Source organism: Marmota marmota, unplaced genomic scaffold, assembly GCF_001458135.2.
Source record: "Marmota marmota marmota unplaced genomic scaffold, marMar, whole genome shotgun sequence".
NCBI classification, from domain to species: Eukaryota; Metazoa; Chordata; class Mammalia; order Rodentia; family Sciuridae; genus Marmota; species Marmota marmota.
Window position 1 is genome coordinate 316,581 of NW_025999945.1, and position 21,885 is coordinate 338,465.

General features: G+C 43.4%; 1 protein-coding gene across 3 annotated transcripts in view; it reads left to right on the top strand.

The window, feature by feature from the left end:
• Sh2d4b (SH2 domain containing 4B) overlaps positions 1–21,885 on the top strand; it is a 105,304-nt gene that overhangs the window by 13,320 nt on the left and 70,099 nt on the right. Inside the window, exons 1-2 of one of the 3 annotated variants that reach the window (XM_048801672.1) lie at positions 2,978–3,950; positions 5,202–5,204. The exons of 1 other annotated variant lie outside the window; for it this stretch is intronic. In XM_048801672.1, the coding sequence (XP_048657629.1) occupies positions 3,767–3,950; positions 5,202–5,204 (187 nt within the window). In that variant the 5' untranslated portion in view covers positions 2,978–3,766. Of the gene's footprint in view, positions 1–2,977; positions 3,951–5,201; positions 5,205–21,885 lie in introns of those variants that run through there. One more of the 3 variants, XM_015500061.2, reaches the window with a different exon arrangement.

Consider the following 21,885-nt stretch of genomic DNA (forward strand, 5'->3'; position numbering starts at 1 on the left):
GGGAGGGAGGGAGAGAGAGAGAGAGAGAGAGAGAGAGAGAGAGAGAGAGAAATATTATTGCCAAATAAATAAATAAAATGATAGTTTATAGAGCAGAGGAAGGGAGGGGTCATCAGGAGGATAGGGGAGCTAAAAGTTTGAGCCAAGACTAGAATATGGTAACTGAGCCAAGTAAGGTCTAGACAGAGGGATGAGCCATTGTGAGGCCCTGGGGAGGCAGATGTCTAGTGTATTTGCTGTCCAGTGTGAGGCCAGCAGGCTGTATCCAGTGACCAGGTGCAAAGGGGTGGGTGGTGCCATATGAGGGGTGGTATGAAGCTGGGCAGATCATGAAGGGCCTGTGGTCCCCTGTGAGAACTTGGGTTTTGAGTAGAGAAATGACATGCTCTGATTTAATTTTAAGAGGATTTTAGTAGAAGCAGAGATTCTGGATAAGACTCTGGGACCCCCAATTCTACTCTTATCTGACCCCTTAACAATGCCTGTGTAGCCCTTTATTCTCTCTCCCCTGGATCTGGCCAGTATTTGGTTTCCCCTGCTTCCTGTTTTTCTAGCACCCTTTCCACACCAGTGACAAAGCTGTTTCAGAAATGTCCCAAAGCCCTTCTGCTGCTTAGGAACCTGAGGTGATATGATGGTTTGTCCACCCTGACTTCCTGGCATAGGGAGTCTGACTCTTCCTGTTGCCCTTCTCTGGGGGTGGGTCCCCTGCTGATCTCCGGAGGGAGGTTGGTGTTAATAGATCACATTTTAGGACTTTTGAAATACATTTGATTTCAGTCATGTGAGTTACATAAGTGTATGCTAATCATTCTATAAAACACAGAAAAAGTTAAAGTGGTCCCTCCCCATTCCAAGATGAAACAATGCTAAACAATTAGATGTAAAATCATCTGTATTTTTCCTTTGTTTACACAAAAGTAGTCAGAATTTCTATTTTATTATTTTCTCTCCCGTTCCATGTTCACACATAGACTTTAAAAAATGGATTGTCCTGTGCACAGAATCCTACACGTTGCCTTTCCATTTCATCTGCTTTGGCCCTTTCCCCTCGTTAAGCCAAATCGACCCCACTCTATGACTGGAGCATACAGTTTTATAGTGGGCGGCCCCTGAACTCACCAGGGACTTTCAGGTGGTTTCCAGTCACTTGCACAATAGCATTGCATGCGCGTATCTCCTGGCGCCTGAAGGAATTGCGTTAGCCTGCAAAGATAAATGCATCACATGGCTAATGAGAAATGAAAACAGAAGACAGCCTGTTGAAAGGCTGCAGGAAACCTGGTCTGAGAACCGCGGGGTTTCCTCGCTGTTTGTCTTGTCTCCTGTTATCTGAGGAGCCCAATAGTGCCCAGTTCGGCCGCCAGAGGGCGCGCCATGCCAGGCCGAGCCTGAGTGGCGGGCGAAAGCCAGGTGGGAGGTGGCGCCCAGGACTGCCCAGCGGCCCCCACCACTTGTTACCGAAACCCGATCCATTCCGCAGAGCGTCTGCGATCCGCCTTTCGGTCACGTCCCCGGGATTCGGTGTCTCCTGGCCTCCTGCCCTACTGACCTGGGATTGCCAGGGAGCACTCCTTCCACCAGCGAGGTCCGTTCTGTTGCACAAGACGGGGAGCCAGCCAGGGTCATTCTCATGGATGACACCATCATCACCCAGCCAGAGGACAGGACCTCATGCCCATTCCCACACCCAGCCGGCTGGTGCTGCTGCTCTGAACATTATTCTCTTTGGCCCTGTGCCCTTTCTTGTCCCATGCCTCTGGGGAGCCAAGGAAGAAAGACACTGCCAGTAGGAGGCCAGCTCCCTTGGTTGCCTTCCTCCTCTGGTCTTCTCTCTGGACTTTGAGCTGCCCCCAGCCCAACCACAATTAAGGCCAGGAAGGTCAGAGCAAGAGCGGGCTGGGGATCTTCAGTCAAGAACCAAAGGGAACCATGTCCCCTAGAGGAGTCAAAACTGAGGTAGGGAAAGGAGAGAAGAGGTCAGGGCAGGATCCACAGCCACAGCTCATCCAGGTGGCTGGAACACCTGGGTGGAGGCTCCCAGAAGGTCTGGGTCACATTGGGACAAGCTGTCTGTTCCTGGGAAGCGGCTCCAGACTATATTTCTTTTGACCTTGTGGGCTTCAAGCTGGTTGAAACCTGCTTAGTCCTTGCATTTGCCGAGGGAGCTCACTTGCCACAACGTTCCATCACTCAGGTGTGCGATCCACTTTGAGTCCTAAGGGAAGAGAAGGGGACACAAAGGTCACCAATCCAACCAAGCCACAATGCCAAATCATATTTGTTTGCTTATTTTCTCCTGGTGGGGTTACATTTTTTAAACCATCAACAAGAAGTTAGATTTGAAAATTGGGGGCTGGGGATGTGGCTCAAGCGGTAGCGTGCTTGCCTGGCATGCGTGCAGCACCACATACAAACAGAGATGTTGTGTCGGCCAAAAACTAAAAAATAAATATTAAAAAATTCTCTCTCTCTCTCTCTCTCTCTCTCTCTCTCTCTCTCTCTCTCTCTCTCTCTTTCTCTCTCTTAAAAAAAAAAGAAAATTGGGTCGAGTCCAACTACAGCACTTTATTGGTTGGGTTGCCGCAGGCAAGGCACTTACTTTCTCCGAATCCCGTTTCCTTATCTGAATAAAAGGGCAGTTAACTGTAAGTACCTCTAAGCATTGTTTTTTTAGGGAGGGGGGGCTTTGGTCTCAGCAAAAGCAGTTCCACCCACCCTCACAGCCAAACAGAGGTGGTTTCCCTCCAAGCAGAAGGCGCTATCATCCTGCCCTTCCCTGCCCAGGTGCCTCAGATCAGGGCATGAAGAGGAGGCAGCTTCATATTCTTCCTATTTGGTGAACTCCAGACAACTGCAACAACAAGGAGATCAACATCAACCATCCCATTGGGCTGGGGGGGGGGTTGTCTCTCAGCACACACCCAGCTTGAGTTTCCTAATGGGGAAAGGGGAAAGAAAATCTGGCTTTCTTCTTTCTTGGAACTCCATGACAGTACTCCTTTTGGTGTTCTCTGTTGATACCATTTCATTTCCCTCCTTGACTACAATATTGATAGGAGGAAAGATCTTTCCTCTCCCAATGCGAAGTTTTAAAAGCATTACCTCAGTCTGCCAAATGTCCTGGAAAGGAGAGGGCTGGCAGTGGTTGAGCAGGTAGATAGATGGTGGGGTTGAGGAGCCCAGAAGTTCCTGGCTGGCTCTTTTGGCCTCTTTTTAAAATTGGCCCCCAATATAGGGAATTAGTAGGCAAAGCTGCCTCCTCCTTTCTCTTATCTGCAGAGGAGAGATCAGTTCTCCAGCTGGCCAGGGCAATGTCATTGATACAGCTGGTGTCATCGTTACCTTCCACTGACAGATCACTCGACACCTACTGGCCCAGGAAGGGTTGGGCCTGGGCCTTGCCCAGCTGAGCTAGACCTTGGACTGTCCCTGTTTTTCCAGAAGGCGAGGTGAGTCCAAGAAAGAGGTGCTGCTGGGATACAGTGCTTGGTGACCCAACAGAGGGACTCAATTTCTCCTAGTGGCTGCTTTCCTTTCAGGGTCCCAGAGGCTTCTTTGGTTCCTACTACTTGGTCCCCTGGTGTCCTGGGGAGAGGAGATATGCTCATCACTGGCTGGGAGCTGAGGCAGAGTGATGCTGCACAGAGACGGGGCACTTAGAGTGGCGCCCGAGTGAGGAGCCAGGGCTGAAGAGTGGCTGGGGGCATCCTGCCTGGCTGCTCTGGTCAGCTGCCCTTCTGGTGTGTGCATCGCAGGTGGCACCATGCTGCAGCAGATCCTGCACGACATGTACATAGACCCTGAGCTCCTTGCTGAGCTCAGCGATGTGCAGAAGCACATCCTCTTCTACAAGATGCGAGAGGAGCAGCTGAGGCGCTGGAGGGAGCGGGAGGCCTGGGAGGCCCTATCCCAGGGGGACGGCCTCCGGCCCCCGAAGGTCAAGCGAGGTATGTGGCTGGGCATTCACCAGTTCCAGGAGGGTGGAAAAGTCAGCGGGGCTAACCTGGGCTCTTCTGCAAGATGTGCACTGGTATGATGAGGGTTGAGGGCTTAGAACCCTTGAGTTGTGGTGTTTGGTCCCTTTAGCCTGGGCTTTTATCTTTAGATCAGGACTATAGGTTTAGACCACAGCAGAGGCTCTGCAAAGTCTCTGAGAATGTGGACTTGATTTATCTTCTTGTAGAATGTCCAGGTTCTGTGAAGTCACCCTGGGGATGTCAGATTAAGCTCAGGCATAGTTGGCAATTGCATGATGGAAGGAGGGCATGTACTTGACCTCATTGCTGGTTCAGGCCAGGGTGCAATGGAGACATGTAGTTCCTCTTTCCTTTGCGAGCATGGCTCAGTAGTTCTCAGCTTGGTCTTGCACTGCGCCTCTCTGTTTCCTCATACAAGGGGATGGTTTGGATTATGCCTGGAACTCTGCTGGGCGTCTGGAGAAAGGGTGTCAAGGAATATCATCACACAATGAGTCACCAGCCCCAAATGGAAATAGTAACTGCAGACAAGAAGGATGGGTGCTACCTTTCAGGCAGTTTATATGCAAAGTCATGTGCCAATCAAGCCCATGGATGGGTCCACCTGAATGAAGGAGATTATTCAGGACCCCTGGGCTAGAATCTGCTGGGAATGGTCGTTTATGTGCACTGCACTCATTTTATACTTTGCAAAGCTCATTGCCTTTCTTTTTCCCTTCGGTGACCCTCCACTTGGCCTCTGTACTATTCAGCCAGTGAAGTGAAGTTTTGATCTGTTTAAAGTCTTCAGTTCAAGCTGTTTCAGGGCTGTTTCAGGCCTGGGCATACAGGCGTCTTGGGGCTCTAGCTTCTGCCTTTCACTCCAGCCTCACTGCTGGCCCTTCCCCAATTTGCACCAGGATGTAGTTTAAAGATGTGCTCACTCCTGCTCTGGTCTTTGCACATGTGCTTCTTACTATTGGGAATGAGCTCCTGCCTTCATCCACTTGAAAGACTCCGTCAGAACCTGTCTTGTCCTTGGAGTCTTTGGGGATGTCCCCCAGCATAGGGAGTGCTTGTCCCTATGTAGCTGACGGGCATGCAGGACTTACCCCAGCCCTTGCATTTGCCACACTGTCATTGTCATTCATCATCTGCTTGCCTGGCTCTCAGTAGACTCAAAGCCACTGGAGCGTGAGGCCATACTCCATTCTGCCCTTCTCCCTTGGGCCTACCTCTGAGCAGGTTGGTATACAGTGTTAAATCTCTATTTTGAACAAGACACAGCAGGACCCTGAGGGGGCAGATTGTGGCTCACTAGTGGCTGTATCACTAGCTGGCAAAAATAACCAGTCACCTTTCCAGTCCCATCCGACCTGTGCCTCCAGGCCTCACATGTGTCTGGTGGCTCCTTTGGGAGGAAGACAGATGCCCAAAAATTTTAACTGCAAAAATATTTATATGGAGATTTGTCTCATATTGACATCTGCATTTTCATGTATAAATTATACATTAAATTCATATGGGTTTCTGGAGCAGAAGATTCTATTCTAGGTTATTAATTTTCAGATTTATGAAGAATGGAAAGAGGGGGAACATGTTGAGGAATATGCATATCCTGGGTCAGGATCCATTTCGGATCCCAGCTTTGTGCTTCAGCCTTGTCCTTAGGAACTATCTGGGTAGGCCACCAGGAGCCTGGTGGACAAAGAGCTTTTTGTTGGAAGAGTCTGGGATGCATGGTGCCCTCTTCATAACCTCATGGTGCAAAGACACTGTACCATGCCTGTGAGTTTTCCATTTGCCAGGTGCCTGCCCTACCCTTAGTCCTCCCATGTGGGGTGCAAGGCAAATTCCTGTGAATCCATTTCAGGAGGAGAAGCTGATGCCCACAGAAAGGATGCATTGTATCCAAGCTTACCCAGCTGCTAAGAAATGAAGTCAAAACACACGTCTTGTGACTTTGTCGTGGAGTCTAATGACTGATGCATGCTTTCTCTTTCATTTCTGAACTGGGGACTTGAATTAGATGAATAATCTACGCTCACATTCACTTGTTCATCCATTCACTCATTTGTTTGTTTCTCCAGCATTATGAAGAGCTGGCTTTGGTGAACTGGATGGAGCTTTATTTCTCCTGATCTTTGGTGGATAGATCACAGGGAAAACAGCCAGGAGCCAGGCCTGGTGCAGGGCAGCTGTGTGGTGGCTCTGGGCAGGAGCAGGAGAGGACAGTCTCCACCCACTGGATCTTTTCTCTTCCTTCCTGGTCCCTTTCCTCCTATTTATCCTGAAAGAGGCATCTGTAGTGCCTCTGGTGAGCTGTGTGCTGGCCTCTTGGGATCCTAAACACGATCTTGATGGGTCTTAGCCAGCTGGAATGATGCTGCACCTCCTCCTGGCCACTGTCCCCAGTCCTGCCTCTCCCCTTTGTTCTCCTGTCTCACCCTCTCTTTTCTGGGAACATTTCCCAGCTCCCAGTAGGCCTGACCTCACTGTTCTTAGGGTTCAGGTAACGCTCTGATGGCACTTATAGGCAGCATAGCACAGGGCAGGACAAGGTGTGCTGTGTGCCTAAGAACTTGTCCATTTTCAAATTGTGCCCAGTGAGACTGGGAATAAGCAGGGTGGCATGGATCATTCTAGTTCACAACACCTTGGGGCTTTATTGGTCTTGGGACATATATTTGGGACCAACACATATAAGCTGGGGTGAAGGCTTAGAACTATGCCATTAAATAAGGCAGGAGAGGAAATGGGGTCACAGCTGGGCATACCTCATTCCTCTAATCATGTGGCACTTCTTTTCTATTTTCACTTTCCATTTTGGCATGAAGCTTCAGATGTTCTACCCAGTCATGGAAGATACAGGTCTGTAGCTTGGGAGATGGGCTATTTATCATGTTGATTGTTTTATCATATTTTGGATGAAGTTTGTTGTCTGGTGGGAAGTTGCATTGTTATACGTGAGATGCGTTATAACATTATGTTCCTGTTAAGATTTAAGCCAGTCCCCTTCCCTACCCATGCGGCCTCCTCCAGCTTTGTTCCCATGGCCCTGCAAGAACTCCCCAACTGCTTTGGGAATCAGAAACTTCACAGTCTTGTGGGTCACTTCTGCACTTGCTTAGTTATCTAGTTATCCCAGTTTCTCAGGGCTGGAGCAGATGTGGTCTTGGAGATAAGGAGTCAGGGCACATATTCACACTGCTCTGATAATATGGGAAGCTTTCCCAGCTGGACCTGTCAGCTCTGCCATGACTGACATTCTGCTAGTGTTAAATTGGTTCCTCTGTGTCCACTGCCTCATCTTTCTGGGTGTCCTTAGGGAGCCAGACAGCTTTCCTTGACCTCCTTCCTGCTTTCTTCTTCAGTGTGGCTGAAATCAGCTACACTGTGAACCAAGCCTGCACACTCAGGAGGCCGGCTTATTCTCACAACACAGCCAGCCCTGAGGCAGAATCCCCACATCCCTCCCAGGTGGCTCTTTGACCTGCATCTATTCCAGCCTGTGATGTGCTGGGTTTCCAGCTTCCATTACCTCCATACCTCACAGCAGGGCTCAAGATGACCTCCCACCTCCTGGTCCACCTCTCTGCCTGCTTGACCTGAGCAGCTCCCAGAGGCAGCCCCAGTTGGGGCCAGAGGGAGTCACCCTCCTAGGCCTCCTTTATGTCCCAGCAGTCCCACTCCTGCCAATCCAATGGGAGTTTCATGAATGCAGAACTTCTCACTGGCCCTTCTGTTTCCTAGGGACGTCTAGTAACCATGGCAACTTCACCACCTGTTGAATCTAGGTCCTCCTGTGCTCAGCATGTGACTTTTCCAGGCACAGAAGTCCCAACCTTGAATGCTAACCCTGCCTGGAGCATTTGTAGTGTGACCATATTCTCAGGCGTCTCCCTGCCTCACACTCAGCTACCAAAGACCATTTGATATAATAAGTCTTGGGCATACCTCACTTCTCTGCCTGGTGGCTTCCATTACACTTACAGCATGGTATCCATATATCTCTCCAATCCCCTTTGTGTCCCACTGTGTGGGAAGCCCCTTTTCCCAAACCCTCCCAAGGATGGTTCCTTTCTATCTATCATTTTGCAATTACATGTTGAGTTCTTTACTGACGACCCACTCTCAAGGAGTCTCTCTGATCTCTCCATTACAACTCCCTCCCTAAGGTTTGTCCTAGCACTTACTGCATCTGAAAATTATCTATTTTTATTTTAATTGTGGAAAACATAAGATAAAATTTACCATCTTAGCCATTTTAAAAATATGCAATTCAGTGGTTTTAAATGTATTCAAATGTTGTTCAGCATCACCACTGTCAAGTTCAGAACAAAAGGAAATCTCCCATCTATTGAGTGCTCGTCCCTCTTCTCTCCTCCCCTCAGCCTGGCAAACATTGTGTTTTTCATTCCTAGGATTCCTGCCTTCCCCTCCTCTGTGTCTTTCTCTCCCTCCTCTTCTTACTGTTTCTTTTTGCTAGTTTATGTTCTGTCTCCTCCATTTGCTTGAAGTCATCCCCAGACCATGGGTGTTTCTTGCATTGTTCAAGTTTCCATCCCCTCATCTAGAACAAGGCCTTGGGGTACAGTTGTAGCTTGTGTGGGTGAGAAGAGGCTAAGAACCTTGTATGCATGGTGTGTCCAGAGGATGTGATTGAAGAACCAGGTCTTAAAAGATTTTTTTTTTTTTTAAATGTGAGGCTATGTGCTACACCATGTGATTCCTCTTGTTGATCTTGAAATTCTTCAGTAAATATATGTAAAGATTGACCATATAAACTTGTGCTTTGGGATTTGTTATAGAAGCTGATATATGAGACTATAATATACACATAGTGACAATTCTTTGTTACCTTTTCACTTAGAACTAATTTCATTTTCATTTCTTATTTTAAGATTTTGACTCAGATTTTAGCTTGTCCAATACTGCTTTTTAAATTCTCATTTACTTAGTGTGTATTTGTGTGTATCTCCTCCACCCTAGCCTTTTGGTATCATTTTTTTAAAAGAAGACTCTATTGGAAAATGTGTATTAAATACTATTTGCAATTTTAAGACTTATTTTGGTAAATGTTCTCAAACCTATTTTCTTTCTTTATCATCAGTAAAGAAAAGGGCTTTATGGTGGGCATGAGGCATAGTCACAGGGAATTACTGTAATCTGTTGATAACTGAAGGCATGGCCCATGGCCTGGGACCACCCTAGTTGTGACTATGTAGCTGGGTGTAGGGTGCCCGGCTGGTCAAGAGAGTGGATAAAGGAAGTCCCTGAGAGCCAATGATGGGACTTGCTGTGTGGTCTGTTGGCAGTCTGACATGGAGAAAAGAACAGGTAGCCAGACCTTTCTGCTCTACCCACCTGGTCTGTGTAGCCCACTCTAGATGTACCATGTAGTAGGTGCTCCACTCAGGTGTGTGGCCTAGACATTGATGGGGACCCACTTTTGGCTCAGCATGGTGACATGTCTCAGCATCCTGGATATGTCACCGTCCTCCTGCAGCACAGCCTTCATCTGTACTGGGGGAGGGGTTCTGTGACCCCCTCCCTTCATGGTGGCTGTGAGGATTGGATGGGCTAATGTGCAGTCCCTGAGGCCCACCCTGTGTGCACGATACTGATGAAAGTCCTCTCATCCTTCCCAATCATTTTCTTCCTGCCATCCCTAGGCCCAGTGGTGTGCATCCTAGTGAACAGCTCCTCCTGACAAAGGGCACCAAGGCCACTGCTCCCCATCTCTAGCACCAGCTTTCAGAAGCCACAAAGCCCCAGACTTGCCAGGTGGGCAGCAAGAGGAACCAGGGCAGAGGCTTCTGTGAGGAGTTGCAGAGTCATCCACAGTGACCAGAGTGATGGCTCTGGTGCCTGGTCGGTGCCATGTCCCTAGGGGTGAGGGTGCAGTTTTTGTGGCTATAGAGGAGGATCAACCTTATGCAAGCCCTTGATTGTCCTCTGTATCTCTAAGCACAGAACTAGCAGCCTCAGGCAGCTGAGGGCTTTTGGTAGGAGGATCCTAAAGGGGTCTCTAGGAAGCAGACTCAGATCTTGGGTGGTAGAGAGGGCAAGCAGAAAAAGGCCTCAAAGCAACTGCTTCTTGGAAGGTAGGAGAACTTAACCAAATGGAGACTTGTCTGCCCTTCAAGCACCTCCACTTGCCTAAGCCCTTCAGTGACTTGGAAGATGCATCCAGATGTGTTTCATAAAAATAAAACAGTGACTGATTAAAAGACATGCTATTATTTTATGTGCTACTAAGAAAGATGTAAATTGATCCATTGGTTATGAGACACATTCTGATTTCAGAGATGTTAAGTAAAATGTGTACCTTTGAATCAACCAGATAAGGAATTATCTACATTTTAGTTGAGCAAATAGAATCTCAGAGGGTTCAGCAGCCTGCTGTAGGAAGCAAGTGGGAGATGTAATTAGAATCTGAGTGCGATGCTGGGATTAAAGTTTCTGATTTCTCTGGCTGTGCCACACAGAGCTTTCCTTGTCATGGCTTCTCCCCTGATGAAAAAGACTCATCGAAGGTGACCAAGGACCAATACCCAAAAACCAAAAAGCATAAAAAATTATAAAAAATAATAAAAGAAAATCTAAGAGAATATTGGGGATAGTTGAGACTTTCTTAAAATACAAGAATAAAAAAAGAAAATTAAGAAAAACCTGACTAAACACAAAATCTGAATAAAACATGTCAAACCAAACTTCCAAAAAGGTCAAAACAGGAGATAAATGGGAAAAATATTTGCACCATACATAACAGGCAAGGTATTAGTATCCCCGCGAACAAGTTCTCTAAATTAATTAGGAAATAATAACCAACACCAGTAAAATGGAGAAAAGACATGAACAAGTAACTCATGGGGGTGGGGAGATTTCAGATCACAATGTTGATGTGAAAAGAGGTTCAACCTCATTAGTAAATCACATAAATGCAAATTAAAACAATGGGATTAGCAAGTGTTGTCAACATTTGATAGTCAACACTGTTCATGAGGGTATAGGGAAAGAGATTCTGTTGCAGGGCTGAGGCCTTCTGGGAGATTGAGGCAGCAAAAAGGCCCCCCATTCAAACACCAATTCTTGAAATCGAGTCAGAAAAATTTCAAACATGTCACTCAGAATAACAGGTATGAGTTTATTAGTGGGATAGGAAAGGGGAAAAGGGGACATTCTCAAGGGAGGGAGTGGATCCTTCTCAGAGAGGAAAGGATAGCACTGCATGCATATCTTGCCCTGGAGTTTTATAGGGGTTCTAGGGAATTTTCCAGAAAGTTCTACTTAGGTCCACCTCTTGACTTTTGACTGACAGCGGGATAACATCAGACTTTCAAATCCCCACTGTCATGACCACTCTAGGTCACTTTGGCCCATGCTGGCAGGTTCTAAATGGAACCTATTCTTATAGATTTTATAATCTATAAAGGGAATTATCCTTATCTCCCTGAGTTCCAAGATCTGGTGTACAAAAGGGTCACAAAAGTCTCCACTTCAGGGTACCTTGTGTTCTTATTGGAATTATTTTGGGCCTGTATTTCTCCCGCAGATAGCAGGTAGTTTGCTGAGGAATGTAACATATCCTGTTCACTCAAACCAGGCAGGGTTTCAGGTAAAGTGCTTCTTGGAAAAGAAAGCATGTGGGTGTCAGCACAGTGAGCCCACTTTATACAATTATTCCCTTCATCTCATGTCCCACCGCTTGCCTCTGTCTATCCCCTGTTAATGCTATTTTTCATACACGGTTTCCAGGGGAGATATAAAGAGGCAGGGAGTGTTTGCCCCTTTTCATTTCTTCTGTAGGTTCCCCAAGAGCTGGGCCACACGGGCGCTAGTGGGCTTTCTACAATCATGATGAATACCCGTGATAATCAACTTAACAAGAGGAAAGGTTTATTCTAGCTCCCATTTTTGTAGTTTTCAGCCCAGGTCTGTTGGCCCCATTACTTTGTATGGTGAGGAGGAGCCTCATGGTGTGTTGTGGAACAAAGCTGCTCCCCTCACAGTGGCTGGGAAGCAACAAGAGAGGAAGGGGAGGGGTGTTAGGATCCCAATATCCCCTTCAAGGGCACTCCTTCAATGACGGCAAGACCTTGCACTAGGCCCCGCTGCTTACAGTTTTTATCACCTCCCAATAGTGCCAAGCTGGGGACTAAGCCTCTGACACACATATCTTTAGGAGACATTTAAGGTCTAAACCAAAGCACATAGGGGTAAGGTGTTTCTTAGTGAGCTGGGGTTGCGATTTACCAGTCTAGATAGCTTAAATAACAAGTATTTATTCCTCATAGTTCTGGACCCTGGAAGACCCAGCTCAGAGTGCCAACATAGTTGGATTCTGGTGAGGGCCCTCTTCTGGTTGCAGATGGTTGGCATCTCCTTGTATCCTCTCATGGCAGAGAGACAGTGAGTTAGTTCTCTGGCCTCTTTTAAGGGTACTAATCCCACTTGTTAGAGCTCTACCCTTATGACCTAATCACCCAAAGTCCACACCTCCTAATACTTGGGTTTAGTGTCAACATATGGATTCTGGGATTTCATTGCTGAGGAGTCTTAGGGAAGGAACAAAGGCCCATGTCCTGGATCACATAGCTGTCAGTGATCAATGGATCAGCAGGGAACTTGAGTTTCTGGGCACTTACCCTGTCCTTTCTTATTCTCCATCTTTCTCCCCAGCTGCTGCCTGAAGCCCAAGAACTGTTTGAACAGGACTGCATTTTGTTCAATTCTGCACAGAGGGAGTCACCTGTCCTAAACCCGTGCAGGGACCCAGCTCGAGGGTGTTGGACTGAGCTGCCCGAGTTTTATTTCTCTCCTCTTGTCTCAGGGATGCTCATGCCTGCCACCTCCCTGCTTCCCTTTCTGGCCTGGAGGTTAGCAGGGGCAGTTCTGAGAAAGGCCACGAGCTATTTATCTCTCAGTAACCTGACCTCAGGTCTCAACTCCAGCTTGGAGCCACTGGACTGAAGCTGAAGTAACAGCTTGCAGATGGCTTGGCTGCCTGTTCCTCTGCTCTCTCTCTCAGAATGGCTAGCATTTCTGCTCTCTAGGTTTTTCTCACGTAAGAATTAGCAAAGATTCCTATGGTTTTCCCTTTTGGAAATAGATTTTTTTTTTTTTTGCATTAGACTTTTAGATTTAAATTCCCTCCCCCTCCTCTTTTTCTTTCTCTCTCTCTTTTTCGTACTGGGGGTTGAACGTGGGGCCTTGCCTAGCACTGACCTACATTCATAGCCCAAGGTCGAAATTCTTTGGGTTCATTTTCACACCAATTTCCTTCACATCCTTTCAAAGTTACATAACCTTAGGCCTCATTTATTTTCCATCCTGTCATTTCACTGATGTATTTCATTTTCTGGCCACCTCAGTTGGGTTCTCACATTCAGACTTGGTGAGATGCTAAAGATTCAGGATGTCTAGTCCCTGCCTGAAGAATTTGAGCAATCCCCTCCTTTGACAAGCAGTTTATGCATTAGATGTTGTCCCAGATGAGAAAATTGGTCTGGTAAGTAACAAGATGAAGACTCAGGTCCTGACCCCCTCTCTGTCACATTGATTCTGCTGGGTCCCAGAGGGGGAGCTGGGTTGGAGTTAGAGTGTTGCAGATTCTCAACAATAATTGCATCAGGTACTAAGATACACTCCTTCAAAAGGAGATGTGGCCTTGAGCTGGGGAGTCATTTTACAGTCACAATGTTGGAGAGAATTGTGGGATGACAGTTAAGTGTGGCTGAGTCCCGTGTCTGTGTCATACAGTAAGGACAGTGTGGAATGCAACATAAAATAGCCTGGTACTATTGATAGTGTACCTTATGTCGAAACCCTGCTGGGCTTTTGCATTTGCCAGAGGAGTTATATGTCACACTGCCTGGGTTAAATTTTGGCTCTGCCTACTCCCTAACTGTGGCTGTTTTCCACTTTGGCAAGATATTCTAGCCTCTGTGTAAACTGAGATGATGATAGTACCTTTATCCCAGATTTGTGGGGAAGATGAAATGAGATGGTCCCAGTGAAGTCTGACATGTTGTAAATACTTGACAAACATTAGCGTTAGCACATTTCTTGTGTGCCTGGCTGAGTTCTTTTCTGTTTCTCCAGAGATTCAAATTCACAAATAGAACAAAAGGCACTTAGGTTAAGAGAACCCACCAGCTGTTGGGTCAGCCACCTCCCTTGAAGGATTCTCTGAGAGGTTCCTTACAATTAGATATGGTCCTACCCTTAGGAGCAGGTGCTGTGGTATGCTTTATCTGGTCCATAGTGTCTCCTGATTCCTGACTGTTCTGAAATTCTGTCACTTCATCACCAGCTAGTATTAACACATGCATCAGTCTAGGTTCTCTAGAGAAACAGAACCAAAAGGATATGTGTTCATATAATTTATTTTTAGGAATTGGCTCATGTTTGTGGGACAGGCAAATCCAAAATCCATAGGGTGGGCCAGGAGGCTGAAAATTGAAGCAGGATTTCTATTTTACAGTCTCTTCTTCTTATAGAAGCCTTAAATTTTCACTATTAAGGCTTTGGAGGGAATGACATTCCCCCCCCCCCCCATTAAGGAGACTCATCTGCTTTAAAGTTAACTGACTATAAATGTTCATTACATCCACAAGATACCTTCACAGCAATGCTAAGACTAGTGTACCAAACATCTGGGCACCTAGCCTAGCAAGGCTGACACATACTATTCACCAACACAGCATGTAATTAATTTCACCCACATGTAGGAAACACCTACTGTGTGCAGTGTGCATCTATTGTAATAGGTACCAGCAGTCTGCTCATTAGACTTCCATGGTTCAGCTAGGTTGCTGGTATTTCAATAAGGACATGCCACAGAAAGGAGGTACTTCCAAGCAATCTTCGAGAATGTGAAAACAAGCACAGCATGGAATTAGAAAGCTGTCTGCAGTCAGAGTCGTTTTTCTCCCCTGCCACTCATTTGTGCTTCTCTCTGCACACTTGCTCCTAAGGACTAGCTCCTGATGCTATTCATCCGCAAACATGGCCCCCTCTTAATGTATTCCAGGTCTTAATCACATGGCCTTCCATCTCCAAGATCCAGTACCAAATATGACACTCATGCCTTTGCATCTCAGTGTATTCCATTTCATGGGAGTCTGGTTGTCTCAGCTGTGGTCCACATCAGTAAGCAAAGAGGCTCATGGAGATAGTAGGGCTGCTGCTTTTCAGAGTTATGAGCTGTGAAACGTAGAGCTAGAAGGGAAGTTGGATATAGTGGGTAAACTGTTAATATCTCTGCTGAGGGTGAACCATCTTGTCCTTCTTAGCCTAGGACCTTCCTTTTTATAAAATAAAAAGGCTTACATCTTGGAAACCAACTTGGCTCCAGGCAAACTTGGACTGTTGGTCACCCCATCCATTAAACACACCTGAATGGAAACTTCAGAAGACAAAGTGGGTTTCAGGAGCAGGAGACTTAGTGCCATATAAATGCGGAGAAGGAATCAAATAGAAGGAAATATTCTTGGGTTATTCCTGGACTCACTGCCCCTGCATCTGGGTTTTAAAGGAAAATCTGGTAAACCAGCATGGTACAGCTTGGGCTTCCCAGCATTTTCAAGTGGAAAGTGACTTTTTAATTGGAGGGAAAGCTGAATATATATATGCATACATTATCTTTCTAATTCCTTGACAGCTTGAATATGGATATATATATGATGCAAAGTAAGAGTCAAATTCATTTTTTTACATGTGAATGCAAAATATATTATTTCCCAGTATTATTTGTTGAGAAAAAAATTATTCTTAATTAAATTGCCTTGGCATGGTTCATATGTTGATCATATATGTATATGTGGGTCTGTTTCATTATATTTATTTCTCTACTTACACAAATATCACATTAGCTATAGCTTTCTAGCAAGTCCTGAAACTGTGGCTTTGTTGTAAATCTTGACAACAAATTGTGCAAGTCATTCAAGTTTGTTCTTTTTCAACATTGTTTTGTCTATTCTAGGTCCACCTAAGTTTTAGAATCAGATTGCCAAATTTGTGTAAATAGCTTTTCCAATCCATAAAAAGATATATTGTTCTGCTTCTTAAAGTTTTTAGTTTCTCTCAGCAATGTTTTATAGATTAGGGAACAAATTTTGTTAATACCTCATAGTAGTTCTTATTTTTGATACTTCTGTAAATGACATTTTAAAAATGAATTTTCAATTGTCTATTGCTAAAATATAGAAACACAATGGAGGTTTTTCATTAATGCATTATAGTTAAACATAATGGTGGGTCATTTTGACATACATATAAGTGCATATCTTAAAACTTGCTTCATTTCCATCTCAAGTATTTCTGCTTTTCTCTCCTTTTTCCGCTGATCCCCTTCCTTGACTCTAATATATATATATATATATATATATATATATATATATATATATATATATATATATGCATTATAGTTATACATAAAAGTTGAATTCATTGTAATATATTCATACATGTACATAGCATAGTTTGGTCGATTTCATTCTGCAGGGCAATTGATTTTTGTGTACTGATGTAATATGCTGTGACCATGTTAAAATCACTCATTAGTTTGAATAGCTTTTTTTTTGTAGTTTTTTTTTGAGGTTTTTATACGTAATTTTTCATAAAACAAAGACAGATATATTTCTTTCTTTCCAATACATACATCTTTTATGATTTTTTTCTTGCCTTACTGTGCGGGTTAAGATCTTCAGTCCAGTGTTAGATGTGGTGAGAGCTAACAACATTGTTTTGTTCCCAGTCATTAAGGGTAAATAGTTAATTTTTGATCCTTGAATATAATGTTAGCTCTAGGATTTTTATGGATGCATTTTATCAGGATGAGGAGCTCTTTCTCTATTTCTAGTTTGCTAAGAATTTTTATTAGGAATGGATTTTAGGTTTGTCAGATGTTCTTTTCAACTACTGAAATGATTATAGTTCTTTTTCTTTTTCTTCTCTTGTTTTCCCTTGCAGATATGATTAATTAATTTCTTCGATTGTTAAATGTTGAACTAACCTTGAATTCCTGTGGTAAACTATATGGTTATGATAAATTATTGTTTCTATATAATTCTAAATTCAATTTTCTAATACTTTATTAAGTTTTTTTTTAATTAATCTATGTGTCCAGGCTTTCATTGTGGGTAGATTTGAAAGTACAAGTTGAAATTATTTTGTAGACATAGAGCTACTCAGAGGATGCATTTCTTCTTTGGTGAGCTTTGGTGAGGTATATCTTGCATCTTTTAAAGAATTTATTTCATCTAAGTTATCAACTTACTGTCATGAAGTTTTTAAGTTTTTCTTATTTTCTGTATTTTAGAAAGTATAGAAACTTAGACCATTGGTTTGAGCTCCTTTATTCTCTCCTCTTCCTCCTCCTTCTTCTGATTGAACTCAGAGGTGCTTTACCACTGAATTACATCCCTAACCCTTTTTATTTTGATTTTGATAAAGGGACTCAGTAAGTTGCTTAGGACCTCACTAATTTGCTGAGGGTTTCCTTGAACTTGGATCCTCTTGCCTCAGTTTCCTAAGTTGCTGTGTTTATAAGCATTTACCACTGCATCTGGCTCTTCATTCTGAATAAAAGCACTTGATGCTAGAATTTTCTCCTTATGCACTGTGTGAACCAAATCCCATAGATTATTATATGTTATATTTTAATTTAAAATATTTTCTAATTCACTTTGTGATTCCTTTTTTTATTCATGGGTTATTTAGAATTGTGCTGCTTAATTTCTGAATGTTTGAAGGAATTTTTCTAGATATTCTTCTGTTATGGATTTCTATATCAATTCCATTGTGGTAAGAGAACAGTATATGCATGATTTCAAACATGGACATTTGGGTTGTTTCCACTTTGAGGGTTATATGAATAATGCTTCTGTGAACATTTATGCCCAATCATAGACTGAAACTTCCACAACTATGAGCCAAAACAAACCTTTTCTCTTTATAAGTTGATTACCTCAGGTATTTGTTTTAGTGATGAAAAGCTGACTAACCTAGTGGTAAATCTGCTGGCACCATAATGGTAGCAGTGTACATAAAAAAGGTTTTATGTACACACAAGTTTTCTTTTCTCTTGGGTGGAATTGCTGGGTCATTTATAAGCATTCCTTATATATCCCATTTGAGTTCTTTATAATCAAAATTCTATAAAAATATTAAGCTTGCTAGCTGAAGTCCCTCATCCTTTTAAAAGGCACTAATGCCATCATGCAGACCCGACCTTCTTAACCTCATCTAATCTAAATTACCTCTCAAAGGCCCCGTCTTGAAATACTGTTAATTTATAAATTTGGAATTAAATTTTTAGTGCATGAGCTTTTGGGTAAACACGTTCAAACCATAAGCATTTTGTTTTCATAAGCAATACATTATTTAATCCCACCTAACAAAAATCTGGAAAAGGATAGTCCTGGGTTGTGTGAGTGGCTCTGTGATACCATTATTTTCTCTGTCTCTTCTTTCAAGATCCTCAGATGGTGGCTTAGCATTTTGGGTCTCCAGTGGCTATTGTGCTTCTTGGTATCACATGTATATTTTGGTGTTCAGAAGTGGAAAGGAAGACTGAATGTTATCTATCTTAGAACAATAAAAAAAATTCCCCACAACTCCCTGGTAATCTACTTAACATTTATTGGTTATAACCTTATCACAGGGTTACCCTTAATTGGAAGGAAGACTGAGAAAATGCTGAGACTTTTAAGCAGGTGAATTACTGACTTAAACTCAGAGTACTAATAGCAAAAAAGCAGTGGACAGAATCTGGAGGGGTAACCAGTAGGTCACTAACAGCATTTACTATAGTATCTATTCCACTTTTTTCTCATAGGATTATTTTCTTATTCATTTATAAGTATTCGTTGTATATTTTAGATTATTCCTTTTTAAATTAGAATTATATTAAAAAAATTTAACCTCCAGTATCCTGGCAGTGTTTCTCAAAGTGTGGTTAATGGATTTTTAGGGGTGTTTCGGGGCACAGGGGTGGGGGGTGTCTACAAGGTCAAGATGATTTTCACAACAACATTAAGATGTGACTTTTTATTTTAAACAATGCTTTCACTTGTATTAAGGATACAAAATCAATAGTGGATGCTATAGTTTGAATCTGGAATGTCTCCCAAAGGTCCATGTGTTAAATGCTTAGTCCCCAACCTAATACTATTGGGAGTTGCTGGAACCTCTAAGAGATGGGACCTACTGGGAGGTCAGGAAGTTATTGGGGGTATGCCCCAAGAGACAACTGTGGGACCCCAGTCCCTTTCTCTCCTGGTATATTAGATGGATGGTTTTCTCTGACATACGCTCCCACCATGACAGGCTGCCCCGTCCCTATACCAGAGGCTTGAAAGCAATAGGTCTGCCCAATCATAGACTGAAACTTCCACAACTATGAGCCAAAACAAACCTTTTCTCTTTATAAGTTGATTACCTCAGGTATTTGTTTTAGTGATGAAAAGCTGACTAACCTAGTGGTAAATCTGCTGGCACCATAATGGTAGCAGTATCGTATTTTTCACCATGACACAATCACAAAAAAATAATGATGTGTTCACAATAAAATGGATGATATTTTCATCTCTTGATGAATACTAAACCTTGATAATTTCATTGTGTGACAAAATGGAATGTATGCATAAAGTATTTTTGCTGCCTACAGAAGTATGATGGGTGTCCTGAGAAAAAGCAGGTATGCTTGTTTCATTACATGATGAAGTATCCTCTTTCATGTTACACCATTTTTACTTAAAAAAGGCCAACAATTTATATGTATAAATATATATATTTTTTCCAGATATGGGTATTTGAAAATAAATAAAGTAGATCTGTTACTTCAAGGAAAGCAACTGATAAAATTTATGCCACTGATAAATTTTAACTTTCAGACAAAAGCTAAAAATTTTGAAAAACTTAACATCTGCCACAGTGCGTTTATTTGTCACCCAATACATAATGACTTTTCTCAAGAGATTCATACATGTATTTACAAATGTGACTTTTCTGATATGTAAAATAAAGTGAGTCCATGTATGGAAGGTCTGCTTGACTCACTGAATCACTATATTCCAAAGGACAAATGAGTAATGTTGCAAAAACATGCATGAGAAAAAGATCCGTTCAAAGTGAATAACAAACTAAATAGTTTTTTTTGGGGGGCGGGGTGGAGTACCAGGGATTGAACTCAGGAGCACTCAACCACTGAGCCACACCCCCAGCCCAATTTTGAATTTTATGAGAGACGGGTCTCATTGAGTTGCTTAGCACCTCGCTTTTGCTGAGACTGGCTTTGAACTTGTAATCCTCCTGTCTCAGTCTTCTGAGCTGCTGGGAATACAGGCGTGCACCACCACACCCAGCGACAAATGAATGTTTATTTTTATTTTGCTTTTTAAATGCTCGAACTTTTTATTTTGAACTAACTTTAGACTTAGAAGAGTTTCAGAGTAGTTTAGAAACTTTCCATCTGCCTCTCACCCAGCTTTCCCTATGGTTAACATCTTATGTCACCGTGATACATGGCTAAAACTCAGAAAATAACATAACAAATGAATTTCAATTTAATAAACTATAATAAAACTAATCAATATGGTTTCAGATTCCAAGCCACAGCTAACATTTAAGAAACCACCTCTTGTTTGATTTATCTGAAAAAGGTGCTAATTGTTCTCTTTTCTTCTTTTTTTCCAACTGCATATGTAGGGGAAAACATTTTTAAAAATGTATTTCAACCAAAATTACATATCATAACAGAGTGAATGTAGGAACAGATATGAAAAATCCATCTGCTTTCAATTAAGTTGGACATAAGGCAGATTTGCAAAAATGTAAAATGAGACTACTCTTTCAATTCTGCATATATGTATTACATTTACACACATACACACGCACACACAATATTCCAACATCTCCCCAATCTCCTTGCCTCCAGTCCTTGATAACCATTTTCACACTCCACATATCAGGGGTTTCATGTGGAACTTGTCTGTGTTCTCCCAGTTATCCACATTGTTGCAGATGATAATATTTCCTTCTTCTTCAAGCCGAATAGTATTCTACCATGTACATCCACCACATAACCTCTGTCCACTCTACCTGCGGCTCCCATTACCAGCATCTGGCTTCATTACACTCCTCTTTAGTTAGGTTCCTGTATTGCCTGGAGAATACTTATGCCCCTTTACCCTGCAGGAGTCATGTTATTCTTTGGGACCCAGATGGAGTCCAGCAGGCTGGAGGCTCCTATCTCCCACAGTTTCACGCTTCTGTTCGGTAGAGATGCCGTAGAGGTATTTCTTGTATCCCTTGTTGTTTTGTATGCATTACGATGTGTTTAGAGAAGAGAGGAATATCTTTATAGGAACATCAAAAAGAAAAGCCTTTAAACCTGCAAGTTTTCTTCTGAGCTTATTATAAGATGTGTGCATATGCACATTTCTTGCATATTTCTTGCTGCATTTCCCCCACCCCAAATAATGTGTCTTTTCAACGTTGATTTCCTTAAAGACTCAAGGGTTATCTGGGAGATATTTTCTAGATTATAGAACAGTTAAAATTTTTTATGACGGCTGCGTACGGGGGTTGCTGAAGGGCTGCGTACGGGGGTTGCTGAAGTGCTGAGCGTGGTGCTCAGAACAGCGGCTTTAATAGAGATTTCGCACAGTCTGTTAGAGCTCCTTTCACCATTAATCTGTAGCGGACCACCTTGCCAAGCAGCAGGAAGAACAAAGAGATCGAAAAAGAAACGCTTGGCTCCCGGAGGCTTGGCTGCTCAGAGCCGCGGGCGCTTTGCTCCCATCTGCTTCCTCTTTCGCTTCGCTCCGGGCAGAGAAGCTGAGTGTGTAATCAGCAGTGGATTGTAAGTACCCGAGGCAAAGAAAGCTCAGTGCGCCCCGCCTTTTTTTTCTTTTTT